The 25319-nt window shown below is 41.4% G+C and overlaps 1 protein-coding gene across 2 annotated transcripts in view; it reads left to right on the top strand.

The window, feature by feature from the left end:
- The window catches only part of washc4 (WASH complex subunit 4), a 133794-nt gene that overhangs the window by 102601 nt on the left and 5874 nt on the right, over window positions 1-25319 (top strand). For both annotated transcript variants that reach the window (XM_060843064.1, XM_060843063.1), the window contains exons 20-30: window positions 2494-2610; window positions 4317-4485; window positions 4588-4742; window positions 4989-5063; window positions 5161-5265; window positions 10195-10329; window positions 13310-13418; window positions 19885-19951; window positions 20034-20120; window positions 21572-21719; window positions 23264-23360. In XM_060843064.1, coding sequence (XP_060699047.1) covers window positions 2494-2610; window positions 4317-4485; window positions 4588-4742; window positions 4989-5063; window positions 5161-5265; window positions 10195-10329; window positions 13310-13418; window positions 19885-19951; window positions 20034-20120; window positions 21572-21719; window positions 23264-23360 — 1264 coding nt within the window. The remainder of the gene's footprint in view (window positions 1-2493; window positions 2611-4316; window positions 4486-4587; window positions 4743-4988; window positions 5064-5160; window positions 5266-10194; window positions 10330-13309; window positions 13419-19884; window positions 19952-20033; window positions 20121-21571; window positions 21720-23263; window positions 23361-25319) is intronic.

Genomic DNA, 25319 nt, shown 5'->3' with positions numbered 1-25319 from the left:
TGTATGCAATTCCCAAGTTGGTCGCTTTTTCAGTATCAAATGTCCGCCAACAAAAAAGAATTCAGAAAGTCCAAAGAGTATCAAGAAGATTTTCATGTTGTGTCGTCTCCTGGGTGAGGAGTAACCTTCTTACAAGTTGGTGTTAGTAAGATTTGAAAAGGGCAGCTCCAGCATTGTCCTAGTTTCTTTCTTTCCAAATTTTTATCCAGCACGTAATCCCCTGGGTTTACTCGTGGATATTGGGAGGCAATCGTTTCTTCCTCAGCTGGGCAATGTGATTGACCCACGAGTGAAGCAATTTCAGAAAAAAATGTTAACTGTTTCAAATAGTATTGCATTTGCTCACCCATTACATGGAGGCCTTCTAGGGGTTTACCATGAGCATCCCATGGAGTCTTCATTGGTCAACCATAAAGTATCTCTGCACCTGACAGTCTGGTCTGCGTTTGCAGTATCCAGTGTCTCCAGGCGTTTCTTGATATCATGTGGAAAAAATCAAATTGGCCGAATATTGGCATCTATGATGCTGAGGATCTCTGGAGGAAACTCGACTGAAGACTATTGGAAATGATTCAGTCTTGTCTTTTGCTCTGACGTTTTGGGCTTTCCCATCATTGAGGATGGGGATATTTGTGGAGCTGCCTCCTCAAGTGATTTGGAGGTGCTAGTGTTGGACTGGGGTGTACAAAGTTAAAAATCACACGACACCAGATTATAGTCCAACAGGTTTAATTGGAAGCACTAGCTTTTGGAGCGCTGCTCCTTCATCAGGTGGTTGTGGAGTATAAGTTTCTAAGACACCGAATTTACAGCAAAAGTTGTAACTGAAATTATATATTGTAAAAGACCTGGATTGTTTAAGTTTCTCATCTTTTAGAGTGGCCATGTAGTTTTAGTTCTTTCAAATGTAAATCGCAAAACGTTTTTACAAGTTGCATTCTCAAATGAACTTTAATAATTGGTGTCATATTGGCTCAGATAATGTATTCCTCCTCCAGTGAGTTATTTCAATTATCCTCCACTGTTCATGATTGCACGTGGTAGGACGACAGAGCTTGGATTTGTTGGTTATGGGATTGCTTAGTTTTGTAATTTGCAGCTTAGGTGATTGGCATGTAATAGATCTGTATTGTAGCTTCACCAGGTTGATACCTATTTTTAGGTATTCCTAATGCTCTTCCTGCCTTACACTCCTACATTCTGTGTCAAACCAGCTTGATGGTAGTGATGAAGCAGAGGATATGCCAGGCCATGAGGTTGCAGATTATGTGATGGCCCAGAGCATTCACGGATGCCCAATTTTGAGTGAAGAGATCTGTTACAAGTCTGTCCCAGCACAGTGATAGTGTTATGCTACACAATTTAAGGTATTCTCATTGTGATGGCAGGACTTTGTCTCCATAGGACTATGCAATGGTCACTCTCATCAGTACTATCATGGACAGATACATCTGTGGCAGGTGAATTAGTGAGGATGCGGTCAAGTAAGTTTTTCCCTTTTGGTTCCCACACCATCTGCTGCAAACCCAGCCTAGCAGCTATTTCTTTTAGGACCTCACCAGCTTGGTCAGTACCGTTGTGAAGCCACTCTCTGTCGTCAACAGTGAAATCCCCCCCAGCATATGTTCTGTCCCATGCTACCCTCGGTGCTTTCTCCAAGTGTTGTTCAACATGCACAAGTACTGATTCATCAACTGAGACAAGACACTAGGTGTAATGAGCAGGATTGCTCATGTTTGACCTGGTTCCATGATACAGTTGTCTCCCGTTAGTTTATCACTATGCTGCATCCGGTTGCAGGTCTGTCATGCAGGTGGGACAGGGCGTATCCAGGGATGGGGATAGTGGTGTCTGAGAGATTGAAAGAGTTGATTCTGTCACTATGACTATGTCAGGCTATTGCTAGTCTGTGAGACAGCACTAGCCCTCAGATGTTAGTTAGGACGACTGCAGAGTCAAAGGATTGTTTTTGCTACTGTCCTAGTTGATGCCCGGACCATCCAGTTTCATTTTGAAACTTGCGATTAATACAATTGAGTGGCTTGCTCAGTCATGTTGCTGTTAGTCTGGACACACATGTAGCCCAGATCAGTTGAGGATGCTCTTTCCAGGTGCAGATGCTGTTGAATTTATTACCTGGTGTCATGTGATTTCTGACTTTGCCCATTCCTGTCAAAAAGTGGCATCCCCACATCCTGTAGTTGCAAAGTAGTCGTAACCAGAATTAGTAATTCTTGCACCATACTTTCCAGATTAAATTAAATGAAGACTAATGATTTGAAAGTGTGATTTTTAAATGGCCTGCAGACCAGACTGTCAGGTGCAGAGATGGTTGGCCAATGAAGACTCCATGGGATGTCAATGACCAGGATTACATTTATAATAAGTATTATATTGTATGTGGAACCATTTGAAATATAGAAGACTAAAAATATATTTGTTGTAAAATGATAATTAAGGTATTTTTGTTTTGGTATAATTTCACATTTTCAGTACATGTTCAGTGCTTTGAGGGATTGTGTCCCACCCATGATGCATGCAAGACATCTGGAGTCCACCCAAGTATTGTTGGAATCCTTTGATAAAGAAATCATGGATGTGCTGAATGAGGTAACTGGTATCAAAGCAAAAATAATTCTTTGTTTGCGTTGTTACAGGAATATATTTAAAATGAATTATTATGCTTTAAAGTTTTAGCTAACCCAGATCTTTATCTGCATTTACATGCAAAACTCTGGGCTTGTCTCAGAGCATAATGAAGTGAAGAGTTTCTAAGTTTTGTTTAGTTTTTGTCAAATAAGACTTTAATTCTTAAGAAGTCCATTTCATTTAGAATGTGATCATCCTAACATTTCTTTAGGAAGTTGGATCGAGTTTGAGGAGTCATTGATGGGATTATAAAGATGCTGTTAAAACAAAAAGATAGTAATTGTTAAGAAAAGACCACTTGGTCAGTTCTTTTTGTTATCTCTGTAGAACTATTCCCTCATAACCCACAATGTTTTTCGGCTTCAAATGCATAATCAGTTTCTAATGAAACCTTCCTCAACCCTTGATTCCACCACCTTCGTAGACAATGAGTTTCAGGTCATTACCAATTTTTGAAGAATAAATGTCACTCTTCAAGTTCTCCATGTGTCTCTTGCCCGAAACTTTTAAATATGTGTATTTTAGGCCTTGTAGCATCAGTTAATGGAAATAGTGTTTCTCTCTCTTATCTAACTGAAACCTGACATAATCTTCTACACCTGTACCAATCTTTGGTCCAGCTACTCAAACCTGGCACAATTCTGATAATCTTCCTGTGTATCTCTCCAGGAGTCTCACTTCCTTCTTAAAGTTTGGTGAAATGATTTCAACATAACTTGCATAAACTTGTACTCATCTCTGAGAGTCCCAAATGATTTTCTAATCACTCCTTCAATAAATTCTGCAACCTTCATGAACACGAATTCTTGGATATCTTTGTTCTTACATGTACTTTATGCTGTTAAGTCGGTGTTACTTCTACCTATTCCTCCTTCCAAAATGCGTGACCTCAGACTTCATTGTTCTAAGTTTTATTTGTCACTTGCCTGCCATTCTGCATGCTCACGTTTGTACTGTTGCAGTTGATCTGTGTCTTTCTCATTGCCACATTAGTTTTTAAACATGTATTCTATATTTACTCTCTAAATTTTTAAATATATTTTTTAGATATCTCTTAATGTAAAATATTAGCATGTTCCAGCTGCAACATTTTCATGACAAGCGAAAGTGAGGACTTCAGATGCTGGAGGTCAGAGTCAAGAATTTGTTGCTGGGTTCCCGATGAAGGGCTTTTACCCAAAATATTGATTTTCCTGCTTCTTTGATGCTGCCTGATCTGTACTTTTCCAGCACCACACTCTTGACTCTGACATTTTTGTGATAGCCCGCTGAAGGCAACACATTTTCATTCAATTACTTGTAGACTTTTCATGATGGATGATTCAGAGATTGACCTGTCTGTCTGTCATTATGTTAAGGATTTCGAGGGATGTTTATGGGTCGGTATGCGTGGTTAGCCAAGCTGGTTCTAGCCAAGATAGTTTTTTCCTGAAGAGTTCCTCAGCAGAGTTTATAATTTTTGCGCATCTTTAAGAAAGTTATCTGTGGTGATAGTACCATTTTTTGTCTGACTGTACTGTTTTGTTTGGTCAGTTTAAGGGGAATGTCTGGTGGATGGTGCCTGGTACAAGCAGAGGGTTTGTGTTCTTGGCTGAAAAATTTCATAACATTAGCAGTTCTAATTGCATTTCTCATCTGTATCCTTCATCTTTCCTTCTCTCCAACAGCACCTTTTGGATAAGCTATGTAAAGAGATTGAGAAGGATCTGAGACTGTCTGTGCACACACATTTAAAATTGGATGATCGGAATCCATTCAAAGTTGGCATCAAAGACTTGACAGATTTCTTCTCTATCAAACCAATCCGTTTCTTTAACCGATTCGTTGACGTGAAAGGTTAGCTTCCTTCAAATTGTGGCTTGTTCGTTAAATATTACTTTGTATAGTTAGCCACAGATATATCAAATTTAAAAAAACATCTGTATAAATGTTTAACAGCATATGTAACTCACTATCTGGACAAGACTTTCTATAATCTGACTACAGTGGCTATTCACGACTGGGCCACCTATAGTGAAATGAGAAATCTTGCAACCCAACGCTACAGTCTCTCGATGACAGAGGCACACCTTCCGAGTCAGACCTTGGAGCAGGTAAGTACTGAGGCGTTTCTTTGTGTGACATTTACCAGTTTGCTTTGTAATGGTGAATGAGAATGTGTGTGACTGACCTTTGGCATGAGTGACATCTAGTGTTGGTTTGTAACAGTACTACTAGGTAATCAATTTTTTTTTAATTTTGGATTTTGATAGTTTACAGTATGTTTATTTATTAGAAAATTGAAGGAATTGCAAAAGAATTGCGTCATTTTTCCTAACATAACTTTGTGTTGTTTTCAGGGATTAGATGTTCTGGAAATCATGCGAAACATTCATGTGTTTGTCTCAAGGTATCTCTACAATCTCAACAATCAGGTACGCTTTTAAGAATTGATGACAGAATTTTGAAATGCATAAAGAAAATTCAGTTGTTGGAATTAAGTTTGAAATTTCATTTCATTGCATATTACAGATCTTCATTGAACGAACAAGCAACAATAAACATTTGAATACCATCAATATTAGGCATGTTGCAAACTCAATTCGTACACATGGAACTGGCATTATGAACACAACAGTAAGTGCATTTCTACTTAATTGGATGAATTGTTAAAAAAAAGTACTAAAACTTAAGACTTTAGCTGTATTTCTGACAGTCTTATCAATCTAAGGTACATTTCTTCTATGACGTGATGGTTGCATTTTTTTGCAACCCCAAGCTACATAAAAGCTGTAATAACAATAGTACTTGGCAATGTAATTGTGTTACAGCCATTACACATTTTAACAGTTTGCATTTTAGAAATAGCGTCTTCTATTTGTCAATCATGTTATAGCCAGTTCACATGCAATATAGGAGAAAAACCTGTACAGTTTTTAAATCTTGTGTGAACCTTATCTCCAAATGACCCTGCCCCTTCACAAGACCTGTCCTACATCCATTCACTGTATTTAGTGCTGGTATTATTTCACAAAAATATATCATGACATTTATTTATGCTGAATTCCTCGAGTTAACCCATAGAATCTCTACAGTGCAGATAGAGGCCATTTGGCCTATTGGGTCTGCACGGACCCTACAAAGAGTATCCTACTCATATAGACACTGTTCCCGTAATATCATTATTTACCTTGGGTAATCCACCCAGTCTGCATATGCTTGGACAATACTGGTCAATTTATCATGGCCAGTTGTGATGATGCTGTGGCTTAAAGTGGTTATCTATCCTAGTTCTTCTTTGAAAAGAGGTTGTAAGGCAGAGGTGTTGAGTGGTCTACCAAAACCACTGAATAAGCAGCTTGTGAGGCCTTGGGATTTATTTAAAATTAGAGCAATGGAGGCAGCCTGGCTGGGTGTGGCCAGCTCTCTCAGTGTAGCCTTTGTAGTTTTTTTTTTGGTTTTAGGATTTAGATTTAAGTAGTTGCTGTTATGGACTTGAAAAAATAGAATCTGTCTTGTTCCTCAGTTAGTTACAGCTAGAAGCTGGGGGTTCTCTCTGTTGGGTTATATGTGAGAAAAATCTGTTTTTTTGAATTTGCCTTTTTGCCAAAGAGTGTGTTTATGGGATATATAACTGCTATATTGGAGCAGTTAATGAGTAACAGTTGTCATATCTATTGCTGTGTTAAATTTTCCAGTAGGATTAAGTTACTCTAAATTGCTCCTTTCTTTAGGTTGTATTTTAACTGTAGTGTTCAAATAAATTGCAGTTTGCTTAATATTGAGAGTTTGACTGTATCTGGAAATGGAACTTCACATTTGCCTTAAAAGTAGGAAAAAGTAAGGGTTTAGCTACCTTCTTAAAATATTTTGAGCGGGTCTGGTCTAGTCCATAACACACTGATCCCGGATGAGTCCCCAATTTGTAATAGCTTGGCGCCTCCTCCTTACAACCGTTCTTCAAAAAAAAGGCTCAAAACACTTCTTAAAGCCACAGCATTGTCATACAATCTATCTAATCTGCATGTCTTTGGTTTGTGGAAGGAAACTAGAGCATCCACTGGAAACCTATGCAAACAGTCACCCAAAGCAAAAATCAAATCCAGGTCCTGCTGCTTTAAGACAGAAATGCTAACCACTGTGCCATCGTGTAAATAATCACCATTTCCCCATATTAAGTTCCCTTGTGGTATTTGGTTTCTTTTGCACATTTGAGCATTGCTCCCTGTAATGTGATGTTCTCAGCTCTCCCACATCGGACAATAGTTTACTGTAATGAGTGTTTGGACTCTGGTGCATTGTTGCTTGTGGCTTTTGAGAAGTGGTACATAGTGCATGGTTTGCAGCTAGTTTATGTTTTCTGTGCCGTGCTGGTCTCCCCACTTCACAGAAACATTGGTTACGAGCATATGGCCTCTGGGCCAACAATAATAACTGGGAAATAGCGTGTGTCCTCAAACAATTAAGAGAGAAGAACCCAAACCTGGCAGAGGGAAAAAGATCTGAAGGAAACAAAGATTGGAGGAAGTGAGGCTGAGAGGAGTATGAAATGAAGGGTGTAGATATAGACCACGCAATCCATATTTGTGGTGATAGCAAGAAATCATAGAACTAAGAAAAGGTCCTTTGGCCTATTGAGTCATAACTACCATTAAAGTTATGTGGGCGGCACGGTGGCACAGTGGTTAGCACTGCTGCCTCACAGCGCCTGAAGACCCGGGTTCAATTCCCGACTCAGGCGACTGACTGTGTGGAGTTTGCACGTTCTCCCCGTGTCTGCGTGGGTTTCCTCCGGGTGCTCCGGTTTCCTCCCACAGTCCAAAGATGTGCGGGTCAGGTGAATTGGCCATGCTAAATTGCCCGTAGTGTTAGGTAAGGGGTAATGTAAGGGTATGGGTGGGTTTCGCTTCGGCGGGTCGGTGTGGACTTGTTGGGCTGAAGGGCCTGTTTCCACACTGTAAGTCTAATCTAATCTAATCTAATCTATAATCTAGTCTAAAGGTGTCAAGATTAGAGTGGTGCTGGAAAAGCACAGCGGGTCATGCAGCATCCGAGGAGCAGGGAAAATTGACATTTTGGGCAAAGGCCCTTCATCAGGAATGAGGCTGGGAGCCTCTAGGGTGGAGAGATAAATGAGAGGCAGATGGCACTAGGGAGAAGTAACTGAGAGTGCAATAGATGGAAGGAGGTGGGCGGGTAAAGGTGATAGGTCAGAGGGGAGGGTGGAGTGGATAGGTGGGAAGGAAGATTGACAAGTGGGACAGGAGGACGGTGCTGAGCTGGAAGGTTGGAACTGGGGTAAGGTGGGGGGAGGGGAAATGTTAAAAACTGGTGAAGTCCACATTGATGCTATTGGGTTGGAGGGCGGCGGCCCAGGGGGGTTCTGTCTTTTTTGCAGTTTGAGGCAGAGGTGCAGACCGTGAATGAGGCGTGTTGGCGGACATCTTCAATCACGTTGGAGGGGAAGTTATGGTCTTTAAAGAAAGAGGCCATCTGGTGTGTTCTGTGGTGGAACTGGTCCTCCTGGAAGCAGACGCAGCGAAGGAATTGGGAATACAGGTTAGCATTTTTGCAGGAAGTAGGGTGGGAGGAAGTGTAATTCAGTTAGCTGTGGGAGTTGGTGAGTTTGTAAAAAAATGTCATTGTTGAGGAGTTGATGGTCGGGGGAAACAAAGTAGAATAATGAATCTCTCAGGATTCAAATGTGACATGGTTATTCATGTGTAAGTGTGGCTAAAGATCAAATATTAAAAAAAAACAAGGGAAACAAGTCCTCTACCTTCATACATAAATTGTTCCTTTTGGTCCTTAATGGGCACTACTGTTTCCTTTGTTCTCCTCTTCCCCTTGATATACTTATAGAATATCTTGGGATTTTCCCTAAACTTGCCCTTCCAGTTTTATTTCATTCCCTCTTTGTTCTCCTATTTGTTTTCCTAAGGCGCCCCTGCAGTTTCTGTTCTCCACTAGGACCTCCCTTTTTACCTGTTTGCATCTCTTTTTCCAGCTTATGCAGTATATCCAAAGCTCTGGTCTTGTTGCTGCTACATTTCCTCCTAAACGTTGAGCCTGCAATCTTCCCAATTACTTTTTGAATAACTGCCACTATTCTGCTGTATATTTTTCCACAAATAACTCTTCCTGGGCTATTTTGACCAGATCCTGTCTTATTTTAATAAAAATCTACATTCTCCCAGTCTGAAACCTTTTTGTTTTGTGGATTATCATTTTCCGTGTTTGCTAACAAACGTAGTGTATGGTTTTGTGGCCATTGTCTGTAAATGCTCCCCCAATGCCTATCTAGCTTTGTTCCCCAGAATTGGGTCCAGCATTGCACCTTCCTTTGTTGGACCTTCCATACATTGGCCTAGTAATATTTGTACACACCTCAGTGAATTGAACAGCACAGTACGGGTCCTTCAGTCCTTGATGCTGTGCAAACCTTTTATCGCACTGTTTGGTGGCGTTTAATACACTACCAGCCATGTGACTGCCACCTTTTTATTCCTAAGCTGGACCCATAAATCCTCATTTGAAGACTCTTCCAAGGTATCATCCCTCCTTACTGTAGTAACTGACTTCTTCATGACTAATATGATACCACCACCTCTTTTACATCCTCCCCCCATCTCGTCTGAAGATCTGATACCCTGTAATGTTTAATTGCCAGACCTCCCCCTCCCTCAGCCATGTCTCTGTGATGGCAACAGCATCACAATTTTGTATCTTGATTCACACCCTTAATTCATCTGTCTTTGAGGTTATCCAGCCTTGCAAAACTCCCTTGAGTAAGGTCTTGGTTCCTTCCTTAAAGTCTACTGTGCTCCTGTTGTACTAACACTCTGCGCCCCCTCTTCCTGCTGAACTAGTTTAAACCCCTCCCAGCAGCACTAGCGAACCCACCTGTAACGATTTTAGCCCATTCTGGTTCTGAGGTGCTGTAATGTGAGTTTTAATATGAAATTTACTTTGCGTCATTGTTTTTTGTTTTTGCTGATGTTAATGTCATGTTTAACATTTTTTTTAAACTCATTGAATGTGGATATCTCTGACAAGGCTGGCCTTTGTTGTCCATCCCTTGTTTTCTAGAGAAAATAGAAATGTGTTAAAATGGGATCCCATTAAAAAAACAGTTTGAAGCTTTGCACCTGCATCATCCAGCAAGGTGATGTTTTGTAGTTGGTATGGATTTCATCCTTAATTAAGTGTTGAAATGCTAAGGTCAGTTTGGTGACTTGATGCAAGGCGTTGATCCACAGTCTTGGTGATGACAGTGAAATGAAAGGAAAAATGATATCTCTACTCTCTCTCGATTCGATAGTTCCATTCATTTGAAATGGCTGAAATATCTGCACTTAACTTCTAACACAGAATCATGAAATTAAGATATATAATCTTCAGCCACACTTACACAGGAATAACCATGTCACAGTTGAATCCTGAGAGATTCATTATTCTAATCTGCTGGTGCCCCACTGCCTCACTGAAATGTCTGATTGAGTAACTTAAAATTGAAAGTTCTCATGTTGAATACTTGAACTGAATCCTTATGTCTTTTTGTTTTAGGTCAATTTCACCTACCAGTTTCTGAGGAAAAAGTTTTATATTTTTAGCCAGTTCATGTATGATGAGCACATTAAGTCTCGCCTGATCAAAGACATTCGATTCTTTAAGGAGACAAAGGACCAAAATGATCAAAAGGTATTCATGGACGTGCTAAATTATTGACGTGCAGGTATTTTTGTACAAAATAAAAAGCGGAAGAACTGCAGATGTGATAAATCAGAAACAAAACCAGAAGTTACTGGAAAAGCTCAGAAGGTCTGGCAGCATCAATGAAGAGAAATCAGAGTTAACGTTTCAGGTCCAGTGACCCTTCCTCAGAACTGATGGTAGCTAGGAAAATGTCGGTTTATATGTAAAGATAGGGTGGGGGACGGAGTAATCAATAGGTGGGGATAGAGCCCAAAGAGAGAAGAATAGTTGAACAAAGGAGTGGGCAACAATCTGGCTAGCAGGGTAAATAGCTGTTAATGGGGACTGTTAGTGGCTAATTATAGGTATTGTGTAATGGCAGACTGTGATAACAAGTCTGGTGTGTAGGGTAGGGGGCTAGGATATGGGAGAGTTCAGACCCTAACATTATTGAACTTGGTATTGAGTCCAGATGGCTGTTGGGTTCCAAAGCGGGAAATGAGGTGGTGTTCTTCAAGCTTCGTTGGAACACTGCAGCAAGCATGAGACAGACTTTGCCAGGGAACAGGACTCTGGAACTGGAAGCTCAGAGTCTTTTTTTTGCAGCCAGAATGTTCTGCAAATCAGTTGCCCAGTCTACGCTTTGTTTACCCAACGTAAAAGAGACCACATTGTGAACAGTGAATGCAGTAGAGTAGATTGTGTGAAGGTAAAAGCAATGACTGCAGATGCTGGAAACCAGATTCTGGATCAGTGGTGCTGGGAGAGCACAGCAGTTCAGGCAGCATCCAACCAGCAGCAAAATCGACGGTTCGGGCAAAAGCCCTTCATCAGGAATAAAGGCAGTGAGCTGGAAGCATGGAGAGAGCTAGCTTATCTCTCCATGCTTCCAGCTCACTGCCTTTGTTCCTGATGAAGGACTTTTGCCTGAAATGTCGATTTCGCTGCTCGTTGGATGCTGCCTGAACTGCTGTGCTCTTCCAGCACCACTGATCCAGAACCTGGATTGTGTGAAGTGCAGGTAAAGTGCTGCTTCACCTGGAAGCCCTGTGGAAGGTTGATGTACAGTGAGATCTGGGTGTTCAGGTCCATTGTTTCCTGAAGGTGGCAATGCAGGCCAATGGAGTGGTCGAGATGGCATACGGCATGCTTTCTTTCATCGGACGGGGTATTGAGTACAAGAGTTGGCAAGCCATGTTAAAAGTGTACAAGACTTTGGTTCAGCCACATTTGGAATACTATGTACAGTTCTGGTCACCACATTACCAAAAGGATGTGGATGCTTTGGAGAGGGTGCAGAGAAGGTTCACCAGGATGTTGCCAGGTATGGAGGGCGCAAGCTATGGAGAGAGGTTGAGTAGGTCAGGATTATTTTATTAGAGATACAGAGGTTAAGGGGGGGACCTGACTGAGGTCTACAAAATAATGAGAGGTATAGACAGGGTGGATAGCAAGAAGCTTTTTCCCCAGAGTTGGGGGGTGTCTCAATTACGAGGGGTCATGAGTTCAAAGTGAGAGGGGAAAGTTTAAGGGAAATGTGCATGGAAAGTTCTTTATGCAGAAGGTGGGTGCCTGAAATGCATTGCCAGCAGAGGTGGTGGAGGCAGGCACAACAGTATAATTTCAGATGTATCTAGACAGATACATGAATAGACAGGGAGCAGAGGGATACAGATCCTTAGAAAATATATGGTTTAGATTGAGGATCTGGATCGGTGCAGGCATGGGAGCCCAAAGGGCCTATTCCTGTGCTGTAATTTTCTGTGTTCTTTATATGTTTGGGCCCTTGGATACTGAGGAGAGAGGAGGTAAATGGGCATATTTTATACCTGCAGCAATTGCAGGGGAAGGGGCTATGGGGAAGTGTTGGTAACGTCACCACCAGGCCCATTCCCTTCCTCTCTCTTGTCCACCTTCTGCGGAGGCCTTCAGGACACCCTGGCTACTCTTCCTTTTTTCTCAACACCGCCCCCACGGCACCTTCTCCTGCAACTGCTGAAGGTGTAACACCTGCCCATTTACCCCTCAGCATCCAAGGGCCTAAGCAGCACTTTATACTGCACTTTATGCAATCTAGTCTACTGCATTCACTGCTCATGACGTGGTCTCTTCTAAATTGAGGAAACGAATTCTAGACTTGGTGGCCTCTTCACCGAGCATCTACGTTCTGGCCACAAAAAAGACCCTGAGCTTCCAGTTTCCTGTTGTTTTAACATACCACCCTACTCCCTGGCCAACATCTCTGTCTCATGCTTGCTGCAGTGTTCCAAGCTGGAAGAACAATCCTTAATTTCCACTTGGGGATCCTTCTAGACTCAATATCGTGTTCAATAATTTTAGTGCTTGAAGTCTCCCATGTCTTAGCCCCCTACCCCACACACCAGACCTCAGCTTTTCCAGCAAGTCCTATTTTTGTATCTTTTATTCAATGTCCTTTGAGTGTGTACCAATTTTAATGCGTTTTATATGTTCCTAGTGATTTATTAAAAACAGTTCCTCTTTTCGCAGAATAACAATAAGTGGAAAGGGAGAAGTGTAAACCTAAAAGTTATATAACATGTGACCACTTGATCCCAATTTGCAGTATCCACAGGAAAATTGAAGGAATCGTGGTATATGATAAACAAACCCAAAAAGTACTATGTAATTACTCACTACAATGTTAACTTTGCTTCTCGGTTTAGTCATGGGTTAGTTAAACGATTTCAAACAACTGATGGAAGAATTAAGGTGGAGTTGAATACCATTTTCATGCAGAGGCTGATGAAGTTTTGAATTCATGTCTGAAAGAAGGTGGCGGAAACAGAAATATTTGTTGCAGTATCAAAACAAAATCTACTTGGTGACCTGCAGAGCTCTTGAGTAAGCTTGAAGGTGTAATTAACTTGGATAGGTCTCCTTTTGCTAACAGAAAAATGATGAGCTGTGTGATGTCTCTTTGAGTGTCAAATTTTGCTGCTATGAACCAACTAATTCTCGTTCACAGTATCCTTTTGACCGCGCAGACAAGTTTAATCGCGGCATCCGAAAACTTGGATTAACTCCAGAGGGACAGAGTTACCTTGACCAGTTTAGGCAGCTTATCAGCCAAATAGGTAAGTGGCCTTTGAATGCACGTCACCCAATAACAGATTGTGATTTGCTGGTATTGCCATAAAGTGCACACATTTAATTGCACTGATGCAAAGAGACTGAAGTCTGTAACTCATCTATTTTGTTGAGGTGAATGGGATGATACTGTTAGACAGCCCATGGAAATGGATGTCATGTTGAATTTGGAAACTAAAAGTTTTAAGTTATACAAGCGTTGGTTGAAGTGTGATATTCCTAATGCAATTCCATTTGAAATTAGCTACTTCAGTAAAGGGTAACCAACTCCCAGGATGTGGTCACTTCTTGTCTTTTTTAAGCCCCAGACCCAGCTGGTACTTCACGCAAAGGTTCTCTGATGAGTAATGGGCAATGGTCGAGGCTGAAGAGCTTTGACCTCAGAGAACCTCAGTTTCCTCTGGGAAGAGGGGTTTCTTTCTCTTAAAACACACATGAGGAAGGCAGTGGGGAAACCTCCTCATGCTTCCTTTGTCCCTGGTCAAAAATGATTAATGCAACAATTTTTATCAAGATAAGAGTGTGAATGCAGTTGGCATCACTCCTATTAACACCTGTCTTGGTATGGAGCTTCAGGATCTGTAGATAGGCCCTATGTGTGATGGTGATGCTGTGTAACAGTCAGAATACTGTGAGAACAGAATTAAAAGAAGAAAAGCTGATACTAAAAGAATTTCTTGAATGAAGTGAAACCTGTAAAAGCAGTCAGAATGGTCCAAAAAAAAACAGATTGGGTTCTTCAGACATGTTATCTGTGAAGAAGGCTTGGAGTGCTTGGTATTACCGAGAACTTTGAGCAAAGCATAGAAAATTTGGAATGCTGAAGTTACTTATGCTATTTGGAACGGTATTTACATACCAACAACTTTGCATAAACCACAACTTGTACCTGGTTCCTGTTGGTGTGTGTACCTCAGTGTTGAATCTTATGTTTTGACCCAGTGATCAGAGAGATGAAAATTGAATCTGACCTCCCCGGTTTCAGCCCAATCACATGTCTAGATCATTTCAGTCTCTACTAGGCTACCTTCTTTGTTCCAAGTCTTCACTGACTCAGTGTGCTGGTTCCTGACCTTTTCCCTTTCTCATTACTCCATATATCCATCTCATTGTCTAGGTTTCTGCAAAATCCAAGAAGACCAGTTTCACTGCTGACTTGTTGACTCTTTCCTTCAATTACTTCAATACTTGGTTATCCTCACTCATTCCACTTCCAATTACACCAACCGAGGTTAATTCACCTTTCCGTTCCAAAGGTAATCTTCTGCCACCACCAACAATAGGTTCTTGAAATCACTTACTTCCTCCAAGTCTTTATCCAGAGCATTGTCACTACCCCCTACCACAACTTTTCATATTCAAAATCTATTATATCTCTGACATTTCCCAGTTCTGATGAAAGGTGACAGGCCTGAAAATGTTAGTTCTATTTCTCTTGCTTCCCCTGGAGGTTGTCATAACTTGAGTATTTGTCCCATTTACTTGCTTCATTTCAATTTATGCCTGAATTAACAGACAATTTACAGAGAGCATAAACTGTAAATTACACAATAAATGGAAGATACAATATAGATCTCATGAGTTTACTGGGCAGGCCATTCAGCATACAATTCAGCCTAATTTTGCCAGAAAGGCCTTAGAAATTAGGAACTTGTTGAGGTCAAATTCCTGAGGATTTACTCACCAATCCTCATCTGACAGTAGCTTCCAGCCATCCTGAGTTCCACAGGCATATTCTTCACTAAATTGATGTGTTTCAGAATCTTCTCAGCTCACAACAGTCTTGGTGGCATGGATCCATCAGACATAACTTTTATTTGACCTTCCAGTATCAACTCTGTACAATGCATCATGGAATCGCAGAATTGTTATGGTACAGAGGAAGCCATTTGACTATAATGTCTACACTGATTCTTTGGCAGCACAGTAGCTCCTTGGTTAGCACTGCAGCCTCAGTGTCGGGCACCCAAGTTCAAGTCCAGCCTCCGACGACTGTGTGGAGTTTTACATTCTCCCCGTGTCAGCGTGGGTTTCCTCCGGGTGCTCTGGATTCCTCCCACAATCCAAAATTGTGCAGGCCAGGTGGATTGGCCATGCTAAATTGCCCATAGTGTCCTGGGGTGGGTAAATTAGGTGGTTTGGCCACGTGAACTACAGGGTAAGGAGGTCAGTCTGGGGGGAATGCTGTTTGGAGAGCTGGTGTGGACTTGTTGGGCCGAATAGCCTGTTTCCGCACTGTAGGGATTCTGTGATCTATTGTAAAGCCTAATGCCAATCTCATGTTGGGATAAGTGGAAAAGACACATTGTTGATCATTCAATGTGTTTCTCATTGAACCTCCTCCACATCTGGACCCTAACGACTCGTGTGAAAAAGGCTTTGCTCACATCCCTCTTGCCTCATTTATGCATCACTTTAAATCTATGCCGCCCTGTTCTTTTTACTTCTAACAGTGGGAGCAGCCTCTCCCTACATGTTCTGTCCAGCCTGCTCATAAATTTGAAAACCTCTACTAAATTTCCTCTCAGACTTCTTCTGTCCAATGAGAACAGTCCTAACTTCAGGATGTTTTGAGAGAATACTTTGCAAAACATGTAACACCTTGAGCTTCATGAATAGAAGTATTCAACATCATTCCTTCTAACCTATGCAGTCACTCAGCTGCTCCGAGCTCCTGCACGTGCTGAATGGTGTCCAAAGCACTGGTTCCACATATGGAACTTGATGGTGTGCATGGATCTCGGATGTCCATGCAGTGCAATAGAAGTAGGAGAAATGTAGGTATTGGGTATTATGGTTTGGAAGTAGTACAGAGTTTGTAGAGCCCTTGCTGAGATATTTGCATAATCGATGGTTACAGCTAAGGTGCTGGAATGTTGGCTAACATGGTGCCCCTATTAAGAAGGACAAGCCAGGGAACTATAGACCGGTGAGCCTGACATCAGTGGTGAGTAAATTGTTAGAGGGAATTCTGAGGAACAGGATTTACATGTATTTGGAAAGGCAAGGACTGATTAGGGATCGTCAGCATGGCTTTCTGCACGGGAAATCATGTCTCTCTGAGTTTTTTGAAGATGTAACGAAGAAGATTGAGGGCAGACCGGTAGATGTGATCTATGCGGACTTCAGTAAGGCGTACAACAAGGTTCCTCATGGTGAACTGGTTAGCAAGGTTAGATTACATGGAGGTAAGAGAGAACTAACCATTTGGATACAGAACTGGCTTGAAGGTGAAAGACCTTGAAGGTGGTGATGGAGTGTTGCTTTTCAGACTAGAGGCCTGTGACCAGTGGTGTGCCACAAGGATCAGTGCTGGGTCCACTGCTTTTTGTCATTTATATAAATGACTTGGATGTGAACGTAAGTATAATTAGTAATTTTGCAGTTGACACCAAAATTGAAGGTGTAGTAGACAGTGAAAAAGGTTATCTCTAAGTACAACGGCATTTTGATCAGATTGACCAATGAGCCAAGAAGGGACAGATGGAGTTTAATTTAGATATATTTGAGGTGCTGCATTTTGATTAGATTAGATTAGATTCCCTATAGTGTGGAAACAAGTCCACACCAACCCTCCGAAGAGTAACCCACCAGACCCATTTCCCTCTGACTAATGCACCTAACACTACAGGCAATTTACCATGACCTGCACATCTTTGTGACTGTGGGAGAAAACCAGCGCAGAGGGAGGAAACCCACGCAGACTCGGGGAGAATGTGCAAACTCCACGCAGACAGTCTGCCTGAGGCTGGAATCGAACCTGGGACCCTGGTGCTGTGCGGCAGCAGTGCTAACCACTGAGCCACCATGCCACCCCAAAGACAAAAGACAAATCTTAGCAGGATTTATACACATAATGATAAGGTCCTGGGGAGTGTTGCTGAACAAAGGGACATTGGAGTGCAGATTCATAGTTCCTTGAAAGTGGTATTGCAGGTAGAATAGTGCAGAAGGCGTTTGGTATACTTGCCTTTTTTTAGATTAGATTACTTACAGTGTGGAAACAGGCCCTTCGGCCCAACAAGTCCACACCGACCCGCCGAAGCGCAACCCACCCATACCCCTACATTTACCTCTTACCTAACACTACGGGCAATTTAGCATGGCCAATTCACCTGACCCGCACATCTTTGGACTGTGGGAGGAAACCGGAGCACCCGGAGGAAACCCACGCAGACACAGGGAGAACGTGCAAACTCCACACAGTCAGTCGCCTGAGTCGGGAAATGAACCCGGGTCTCAGGCGCTGTGAGACAGCAGTGCTAACCACTGTGCCACCGTGCCGCCCACATTAGGCAATGCATTGAATATAGGAGTTGGGAGATCATATTGTGGCTGTACAGGACGTTGGTTTAGCCAGTTTTAGAATGTGTGTGCAGTTCTGGTCTCCTTCCTTCGGAAGGATGTTGTGAAACTTGAAAGGGTTTAGGAAAGATTCAGAAGGATGTTGCCAGGGTCGGATGATTTGAGCCATAGGGTGAGGCTAGAGGGATTGAATAGACTGGGGCTCTTTTCCCTGAGCATCGGATGCTGAGGGGTGACCTTTTAAAGGTTTACAAAATCACGAGGAGCATGAATAGGATAAATAGGCAAGGTCTTTTCCCTGGTGTGGGTTGGTCCAGAATTAGAGGGCATAGGTTTAGGGTGAGAGTGAAAAAAATCAAAAGGAAGCTCAGGGGCAACTTTTTCACAAAGAGAGTGGTGCGTGTCTACCAGAGGAAGTGGTGGAGGTTGATACAATGACAATATTTAAGAGGAATCTGTATGGGTATATGAATAGGAAGGGTTTCAAGAGATATGGGACTAGATTAGTTAGGCTGTCTGGTAAGTATGGACGAGTTGGACTGAAGTCTGTTTCCATGCTGTACATCTCTGTGACTGTATAACCCTGGGTTATCTAGTCCTAGGAAAGATGTGAAGGTACTGAGTAGATTTACCAGGGGTGGCATGATGGCTCAGTGGTTAGCACTGCTGCCTCACAGCGCCAGGGACCCCGGGTTCGATTCCAGTCTCATGTGACTGTGTGGAGTTTGCACATTTTCCCCGTGTCAGCGTGGGTTTCCTCTGGGTGCTCCAGCTTCCTCCCACAGTCCGAGAATATGTAGGTTAGGTGCATAAGTCAGGGGTAAATATAGAACAGTAGGGGAGGGGAACGGGTCTGGGTGGTTTACTCTTCGGAATGTCAGTGTGGACTTGTTGGGCTGAAGGGCCTGTTTCCACACTGATTCTGTTTATCCTCATAACTGATTCTTGTAAATCACTTCTGTGGTCTCTCCAGTGTATTCACATCTGTTTTATAATGTGATGCTCAGAACTGTACACAATATTTTAGCTGAGGTCTATCACTTCCTTGCACTAGTACTGTGTGCCCCTTCTAATAAAGTCAAGAGCACTGTATGCTTTATTAGCTGCACTCTCCATCATGAAGCTGATGCTGGTCAATCAGTTTCTTTAAAACAACTGAGGCGGCTGCAGTCGACTTATTTTCCTTTTTCCCCGATGCATCCTCGTGTTCACTTTTTTCAAATGCTTATACAGTACCATGGATGATCTGAGCCCTAATGCCTCTGTATATTTTTGTCTAGTTTGAAATGGTTTGAGTTTCCTTAGAAACGTGGAAGTTGAGCTTCCCTTTGTTAGGATTTTACTGCAAAAAACGGTACAGGTTTGAAATGAGGGTCAGTGCATTTGCCAAGTCACCAGTTCAGCCAACAGCTCTCATGCTGTCTCCCGCTAGCCCTGTCATCCTTATCATTGCAGGTTCGTATTCCTGCCGTCTCTCCTGGTCCCACCACATTGCCATATTCATTCCTTTCAGTACAATTCTGATTTCTTCCAGTTGATGCTAGTTGTCATTTCTTGATTTTCAGCTATCTCTTCTACCTTTTGCCTTGGGTTTTCTTCATTCATAAGCCAGTTAAGTATTGCACTCAGCTCTCTTGTCTATCATCCAGGGATGGACAATAAATGCTGGCCCAGTCAGTGATAATATTTAAATGTATTTTTAAAAAGATTTCTTTATCCAGAAAATGATGAATGTGTGGAAGTTATTATCAGAGCGAATAGTAACAATGCATTAGGGGAAGAATTAGGTGTGTACACAAGAGAAAAAGGAATAGAAGAATATGTTTAGGTAAGTTGAGGTAGAATGGGAGGAGGCTTATGTGGAGATGAATCAGTTTCTTGAAGGCATTTAATAGGCAAATAAAAGCTAACCTATTTGAAAGAATAATCAAAGATGAATACCAATATGATTAATCAGTTCAAATGGCTTGTGTCTCTTGCACATGTTCTTCTGTATATTTTAATGTGCCTTCTAGGATACTGGTATGCTCACGTATAGAATAGTTAAACTGCTTGTTTAATCATGGAGCATTGCCCCCTCCTTATGACTGCATATAGCATTTGTACAATGGGTAAATCTGCTTTCCTATTTCATGGTTTTCCTTTTAGGAAATGCAATGGGCTATGTTCGGATGATTCGATCTGGTGGACTGCATTGCTGTAGTAATGCAATAAGGTATTGTTTAATTACAAAAGTTCATATTATTTCAAACTTGGCACAGTCAGCTGGAGTTGACATTGATTCAATCCTGCTTCAGGTTTGTTCCAGACTTGGAGGATATTGTAAACTTTGAGGAACTTGTAAAAGAAGAAGGACTTTCGGAGGAAACTCAAACAGCTGCCAGGTAACATAACTAAGGACTGGCTGCAGCTGATTCTGTCTTAACCTTGAGAGGGCCCTGTCAAGCCGAGTACATTGAATATAAATGAACTTGTCTACATCACATGTTTCCTTTGCCTTATCCTTACTCTAGTGGGCATGGTTATGTGGAAAATTTCAGAGCCAACAGCTGAGATTAGATTAGTTCCAAGGATGCAAGGTTACAGAAATGGAAATAGAGCTGAAGTTGAAAATGTATTGCTGGAAAAGCGCAGCAGGTCAGGCAGCATCCAAGGAGCAGGAGAATCGACATTTCGGGCATGAGCCCTTCTTCTGAAGAAGGGCTCATGCCCAAATCATCGATTCTCCTGCTCCTTGGATGCTGCCTGACCTGCTGTGCTTTTCCAGCAACACATTTTCAGCTCTGATCTCTAGCACCTGCAGTCCTCACTTTCTCCTCCCTGGAGCTGAAGTGTTCTCTTTCGGATGGAGAGAGTTAACAGGAGATTGGAACAAAATCTTTCATGTTGTGGAGTGTTTCGATCATGCTTGCCAGTGAGTCAGTTTTGAGGCTGGAAAACTATGCATCTTCCCCTGCCCCATTCTCCCACTGGTGTGAAGAGCTAGTCGGGAGTGGCATACTGAGAGAGCGGGCTGAGTGAATAGAGAGAATGCTGTTTAGACTACTGAATTTTTCAAATAAGAAACACCCCCATTTCATTGGGTTTCTCAGAGCAAGAATGATGCAGAGTTGGAGTGACTGTGCTGTTAGTGCTCAGTTGAAGCTTCACAGCAACCATTGCTGCTTCAAACAAAAACAGAAACTGCACGATAAATTCAGCAGATCTGTGAAGAGAAAGCACAGTTGATGTTTTGAAATCCCATGACCCGATGGCAGTGGGGGTGATGGTTACTGTGAAGGAGTAAACTATAGGTGGAGATGAATCACGAGATGCTTGGGCAGAAAAAGTAACAGAGAGGATTGATGAGGGAAGACCAGTGGACGTGATCTATATGGACTTAGTAAGACTTTGACAAGGTTCCTTATGGAAGACTAGTTAGCAAGGTTAGATCACATGGAATACAAAGAGAACTAGCCATTTGGATACAGAACCAGCTCGAAGATAGAAGGTGATGGTGATGGAGGGTTGTTTTTCAGGTGAGAGGCCTGTGACCAATGGTGTGCCACAAGGATCGGTGCTGGGTCCACTGCTTTTCATCATTTATACAAATGATTTAGATGTTAGCAAAGGGTAGAGATAGGTGAAGATACAGTTAAAACAGGTACATGGATAAAGAAATGTTTAAAGGCGTTTGGGCCAAAAGCAGGCAAATGGGACTAGTTTGTTTTTGGAAACCTGGTTGCATGGATGAATTGGACCAAAGTTTCTGTGCTGTGTGACTCTATGATTCTAAATACGTTATGGTGTTTGCAGTAAGGTTTTATTTTAGCTGTGTTTGTTCTTTAAATGTTAGACAGCTAGATTCTGTCCTTACTGATCTCACTCGAAACTCTGCTGAGGGGACTGAATACTTCAAGATGCTGGTGGAGGTTTTTTCTCCTGAATTCCGCAGTTCTAAGAATATGCACCTACGAAACTTCTACATCATTGTGCCACCACTGGTCAGTATGCCTGTCTACTTCTTTATTACTTATGGATCCCCTGATATACTAGTTGATACCCTTTACATTGAATGAGGGGAATCACGACAGAGAATAAATTTCAGAATAAACCAATTAAGAGGATAGGGTTCAAATAAGATGCATTCCATCAAAAAAAAAACAAAATCACAACCATGAAAATCCACTCTCAGCTTCCAAGGGCAGTTCAGGATGCTTTAGACTGGATAAAAGATGAAAACGTTGCAAAGATTAGTAGGGTAAGTTTAAGGCTTGGGAAGGCTATAGAAACTATTAATGAACAATCGGAAAATTGATGAGTGGAAATAAAAATAGAATTTGTCCATAACCTGACTATAAATATAAAAACAGATTGAATTTTGATGTTACATTTAAAACAAAAAGCAACCTAAATGAAAGCTTTTATTGAGGCAATGATAGGAGAAATTAGCACCAAGAATGAGAAAATGGCAGAGACATTGAGCACCAGTTGTATTACTGATTACAAATAAAGACAAGTTAAAACCAGAAATGGAGTCACCAAGAAACTCATAAGTGAGCACATTAGGGTAATTAAAACAGAAAATGTATTGGGAAAAACTTGGGACCAAACCTGACAAATCCTCCAGATCTGATGTACTCTAGTCTGTGTCCTAAAAGAGATAATGGATGCTATCTATGAATTTCCAAAAGTCTATAGATTCCAGAACAGCCATGCAAATTGGAAGTTGCCAAATGTACATTGCTATTCAAAGAGATAAAAAAAGAGAAAACAAGGAAACTCTGTTCCAGTTAGCATGACATTAATTGTCAGGAAAATATTGTGTGCAGTTTGGTCTCTATCCATGGAAGGGTACATTTACGAATGGAGGAGGTCTCAGAAGGTTCACTAGTTTGGTTCCTGTGAAGAGATGATCCTCACTATAAGACACCATGTAAATTGGATCCATAATTCCTGGAGTATAGGAGAATGAGTGATCTATTCAAACATGTAAGGTCAAGAAGGAGCTTGACAGAATGAGAGAAGTTATTTCCCTGGCAGAGAAATCCAGAGGACAAAGGGTCAGTAATTTTGGATTGAGATGAGAAATTTATTTCTTCAAAGGCTTGTAAATTTTTGAAATTCTCCACTACAGATGTTCCATAATTGAATATATAGATATTTAGTGTCTCACAGACTTAAGGGATATGAGGAGCTAATGGTAAAATGGAATGAATACAGATGAATCAGCTATGACCATACAGAATGGTGTGAAAATGGGTATATCACAGTGCCACCATTGGTAGGCTGGTGTTATTAGTGTGATATGTATACAGTCAGTTACCATTGCAAGTGTGGATTCAGGAATTTATAATGATGATAGTTACCAATAGATGTGTGTACATCTATTTTGTACCAAAAATTGCTGAATTACTTGATTAATCTTTAAATTTATGAAGACCAAGCCGACCTAAAAGTTTTCTAATTGTAGCCAATTAACTATCTGTAACAGTATTAATTTTGACATTTTTTCATGTTACTAATCATTGTGACTGGTTTCTTTCAGACATTGAACTTTGTTGACCATTCAATAAGTTGTAAGGAGAAGCTGAATAAGAAGAATAAAGTTGGAGCTGCCTTCACGGATGATGGCTTTGCAATGGGTGAGTTGAAATGTATCGAAATTATCAGAAATTTCCTGTGCTCATTTGTGAAATGTTGTGCCATCAACAAATGAAGAATAGCTCAGAGTGCAGGAGCACAGAGTAGCCTGACATCAATTTCAATGAATTCTAGTTTCTTTTATTCATCATGAAATGAGGGCATCATTAGCTAGGCCGGTATTTATTGTCTGGAGGGCAGTTAAGAATCAGCCACATGTTGGCAAGACCAGATAAGGATGGCAATTTCCTTCTCTGAAGGATATTTGTGAACGAGATGTGTTTTTCCCAACAATCTACAATCTGCAATTAGACTCTTAACTCCAGATTTTTATTGAATTCAAATTCTACCATCTGCCATTGTGGGATTAGGATCTTGACACCCAGGACATTACCTGAGTCTCAGGATTAACAGTCCAGCAATAATACCACTAGGCAGTCTAATAGATTTCACATGGTGGATGAGAGCTGAGCAGGTAATTGAATGGAAGATTTGCTTGAGCTTAATTCACCTCTTTAACCACAGGAAGTTGTGTTCCAAATAAAGTGCTATCTTGGCATTTACTCCAACCTGAGTGCAGAGCTCCACTTTTCTAGCACTGCCCAGATTTATCTTCAAATTGGCAGCGTGTGTTAATGTATCAACCTGAAAGATTTAAATGGATTTGTTTTGCATCTGAATCCTTTGCTACTTAAGCTATTTGAGATGCTGCTAAAGGATTTTACAAGAATGGAATGAAAGACTTCAGTTATGTGGATGGGTTGAAGACATTGGGCTGTCCTGCTTAAAAGGAAATTTGGTAGGATTGTTCAAAATGATGAGCAGTCAGCGCTCAATTAGATGAAGGATTTTGAACTAGACCATACTCATTTAATGTGATTTACAAAAGAAATAATGGCAAGCTGAGGATGAACACTCTTTTAAGGATTTGGAATGCATTGCCTTGCCTGACCATGTGGTACAACCATATACAGTCAGGATTTTCAAAATACAATTGGACAATTACCTGAAGGGAAATTATTTGCAGTACAAGACTAGAGCAGGGAAAAGGGGTTGAAGAAGGACTTATGCCCAAAATGTCGATTCTCCTGCTCCTCGGATGCTGCCTGGCCTGTTGTGTTTTTCCAACACCACATTTTTCAACTCTGGTCTCCAGCATCTGCAGTCCTCACTTTCTCCCAGGGAAAGGAGTTGGCATGGGCCGCATGTGGTGTAACTAATCTCATTGTAGGGAGGGGATGTTTTGTCCTGTTGTTCTCTCTTTCTCCTCCCCTTCCAAATAATACACATCATAAATGCAATCAGGGATTTTGAAATAGGTATTTGAAGAAATAGTCAATCAAGCAGTGACAGGAATCAGGGAAAAGATTGTGTTTCAGTCAGGCTGAGTGAGGGACACTCCACAGATCTACTCTGACTGGTTGTGTTATTGAATATAAAGGCATCCAATATCAGTGAGTTTGTCAGAATCCTCTCTATCTCTGACCCAACCTCCCAGGATCTTGCCCTGCTAGAACAGTTGAGTTCAGAATTCTGATGTACAAATTCTAAATGTTTCAATCTGTGAAGCAACAAACTGATTTTCTCTTCCATTGTCATAGAATCATTTACAGTCTAAATGGTGGGCTGTACAGACTATATGGTGATGGAGTCCATGCTGGCTCTCCATGGAGCAATCCAGTCAGGCCTCCTTCCTCACGTGTTCTCCTTGCCCTGCAGGTTTTTTTCCTTTGGCAATCATTGATTATTTACACTTGCACCACCACTCTCATGGACAGGAGTCTCAGCTCATTACCACTCGCTGTGTAAAAAGGTTCTTGCTCACACCCCCACATACCCTACCCAAAAACATTAAATCTGTGTCGACTAATCTTTGTCCTTTTAGTAACGGGAGGAGTTTTTCCTTGTCTAACTTATCCAAAACTTATCACAATCTTAAACACCTCTATCTGTTCAATCTC

This window comes from Hemiscyllium ocellatum, chromosome 23, assembly GCF_020745735.1.
Source record: "Hemiscyllium ocellatum isolate sHemOce1 chromosome 23, sHemOce1.pat.X.cur, whole genome shotgun sequence".
In the NCBI taxonomy this organism is placed as follows: domain Eukaryota; kingdom Metazoa; phylum Chordata; class Chondrichthyes; order Orectolobiformes; family Hemiscylliidae; genus Hemiscyllium; species Hemiscyllium ocellatum.
Note: the sequence above shows the minus strand (reverse complement) of the source record. Positions and strands in the feature narration are given on the sequence as shown.